Source organism: Nematolebias whitei, chromosome 1, assembly GCF_014905685.2.
Source record: "Nematolebias whitei isolate Nwh7 chromosome 1, NemWhi1, whole genome shotgun sequence".
NCBI classification, from domain to species: domain Eukaryota; kingdom Metazoa; phylum Chordata; class Actinopteri; order Cyprinodontiformes; family Rivulidae; genus Nematolebias; species Nematolebias whitei.
This window is the reverse complement of record NC_056498.1, coordinates 44,466,412-44,469,242: the sequence shown is the minus strand read 5'-3', so window position 1 is coordinate 44,469,242 and position 2,831 is coordinate 44,466,412. Positions and strand designations below refer to the sequence as shown.

General features: G+C 49.2%; 1 protein-coding gene across 1 annotated transcript in view; it reads right to left on the bottom strand.

The window, feature by feature from the left end:
• LOC119420550 (adhesion G protein-coupled receptor A3) overlaps positions 1–1,559 on the bottom strand; it is a 75,136-nt gene extending 73,577 nt beyond the window's left edge. The window contains exon 1 of the mRNA XM_037687998.1: positions 1,433–1,559. Within this exon, the coding sequence (XP_037543926.1) occupies positions 1,433–1,559 (127 nt within the window). The remainder of the gene's footprint in view (positions 1–1,432) is intronic.
• Positions 1,560–2,831: the final 1,272 nt, after the last annotated feature.

Sequence of the window (2,831 nt, the reverse complement as noted above, 5' to 3'; positions counted from 1 at the left end):
TCCATCCCTCCATCCATCCATCCATCCATCCATCCATCCATCCATCCCTCCATCCCTCCATCCCTCCTTCATCCATCCATCCATCCATCCATCCATCCATCCATCCCTCAATCCATCCATCCATCCATCCCTCAATCCATCCATCCATCCATCCCTCCTCCATCCATCCACGTCGCCACGCCGCAGCTCCGCTACGCTGCACGCTGCGACGCTGCACGCTGCGACGCTGCACGCTGCACGCTGCGACGCTGTGACGCTGCGACGCTGTGACACTGTGACGCTGCGACGCTGCGTCCGTTTCAAATCTTGATTTGACAGTACTGTGTGTTGGGGTTCGCTCTCTATTACCATCACACTGAATGTCAGATCATCATGGCAACAAATCAACGAGCTATAGTCATTTTTTATTTTAAGCTGTGGTGGCCATCTTGAATGTTTGGATTTGAGTTCAGAATGTGTTGTGCAGTGGGGACCAACATGTCGGCGGACAGGTGACCCGCCTTCTGGCTGAGCTCCCATTGGCCCCGATAAAAACAGCTTTTTATGATGGTGTCCTCGCTGCCTTCAGACTGCTGAGACTGGTGTCGCCGTGCAGCTGAATCAACAAACTTGTGACACGGCCTCTAGACAAAAAAGTAGAAAACTTCAATCTCTTCTCCCCCACGGCATTTTTTCACCGGAGCAACCTGGAGCCGCTGTGATGGAGGAGCAGGTGGACCTGCAGGTGCGTCGGCCCCACCTTCACCGAGCTCTGGGGGGCGGATGAGTCGGCTCTGAGGTCAGACCATCTGGCCTCACTTAAACCTGAAGTTCCAGCGATGATGAGGATGGAACTAAGAGCGGCTCTGGAGGACTTTAACTTTATCAAGAGTGACCTGCAGGCGGTCCGAGCTGAGCTCACGAACACTGCAGGCCTCAGACCGGAGCTCGGCCGAGTTAAACTTGGTGCCTCAGAGACTGAGACCTGTGTGTCCTTGTGCTCGGATGAGATGGAGAAGCTGCGTGGGACGGTGGTGGACTTAAAGAGTGTAGTGATGGGTTTACAAACCAGTTTGAATCCATGGAGGGGCACATGAGACGTGATGGCATTAGAAGTATTGGACTTCCTGAGTCGGCGGGTGAAACTCCACGACGACAGATAAAAAACTCCTGGAAGTCCTAAAACTGGACACATTGATTTATATTGATGTGAATGACGGGGACAGGAAATCAGAAGATCTTTAACTTCCGCCTGCTCCTTATCGAACGAATGGTGCATGTCAACTGGCATGTCTCATTATTCTGATTTTCTTTCTTTCTTTTTACTTTTTATTGTCTGCTCAAAATAAATAAATAAATAAATGAATAAACGAATGAATGAATGAATGAATGAATGAATGAATTAATTAATTAATAAGCCCTAAAACTGGACAGACTGCAGCTGATTGATTACGTGTAGCGGACACCGAGCAGATGGAGGATCCAGAGTTCTCGTGTCCAGGCTTCACGACCATGAAGAACGTGTGAAACAGTACGGCGGGTCGCAGCCGTGGCCAGATCCACTTCAAAGAGTCAGCCATGTTCATCACAGCTGGCTGCACCCCAGGAGCAGCACAAGCACGGTGGCGAAGCGGCTTCTGCAGAACAGACCGGGGGTTCTGCATCACACATGGAGGGACGGACAAGGTGTTTGTCGACTCCATCAAAGAGGTGGAATACATGAAGACAAACATTCTCCCAGTGACGGCGGCGAGGATCAAACTCACTCACAGGGCTGCAGTTTTACTGCCACAGAGACACTGGACACCGGGAGAGTTTAGTGAATCTGTGAGGATTTAAGGTTTCGTGCACCATGTCTGATCAGGGACAGCTACAATACAACAAGCTCCTCGTGTACACATTTTATTTTAGGCTTGTCCTTTAACACTGTTGTGTTAACTTGTTGTGCAAATACAGTTTAGTCACAAATCTTCTTGTTCTTGTTGTTCTGGCTGCTCCGTTCTTCAGGGCTCTCCTCAGCGATCTGGCTCACATGAAGACCTGGTGGTTGGTTTTATGCTCGCTGCCCGTTCTGATTGTACAACAATCATTTGGTGCAGATCTGATAAAAAGAAACAAGGAACCCCGGAGCAAAAGTGTTTGATAAAATGGTCTTTGTGAGCTTTTCTTTTTTCTGAGGACTGGGCCAAGTTTTTCAGTCTGAAGAACGAGAGTTATGAAAATCTGTTGGGAGTTTGAATAGTTAAAGTAAAAACACTTTTTGTCTCGACTCTCGGTTGATGAAACAAACCAAACTCGTTTCCTCCACTAACCAGCGGCTGCTTACACGTGGAGTTTGCTCTCTTTAGTTGACACAGCCACATTTCTAAAAAGATGCTTCCAAACACGATGAACAACAACAAGAGTCCGGTGCGATTGCTGCTGATCCACTTTGGGCTCTGGATCGTTCACGAGGCCTCGGAGGGGCCGTGCAGCTGTTAAAGCTACGAACACATGGAGCTCTGCAGCGAGCTGCGTTCTTGTCCCCGTCTTGTTGTCGGCACAGCGACGTGCAGAGAAGCAGGACTGTTCTGTGAGGTCTTCAGATTTGTTCCACCGCACCACGTGAGGGAAGAGGAACGAAACGTGCAGTCTTTTGTTCTAAGCACACTAAGAGGATTAGTTTTCCTGTTAGAAGCAGTAAAGATAAATCTAGCCGTTGTTGTTTGACTTGAAGGCGTGTGCCGGTGCTTTCCCTCCGTCTCTTTCCTTCGGTCGCTCCGGCTCCGTGCTGCGGTCCACGGGGGAATTGGATTTCAAATGTGATAGAATTGTGTTCTCCTCCTTCCATCTGATCCTCCAGCTTCTCTCTG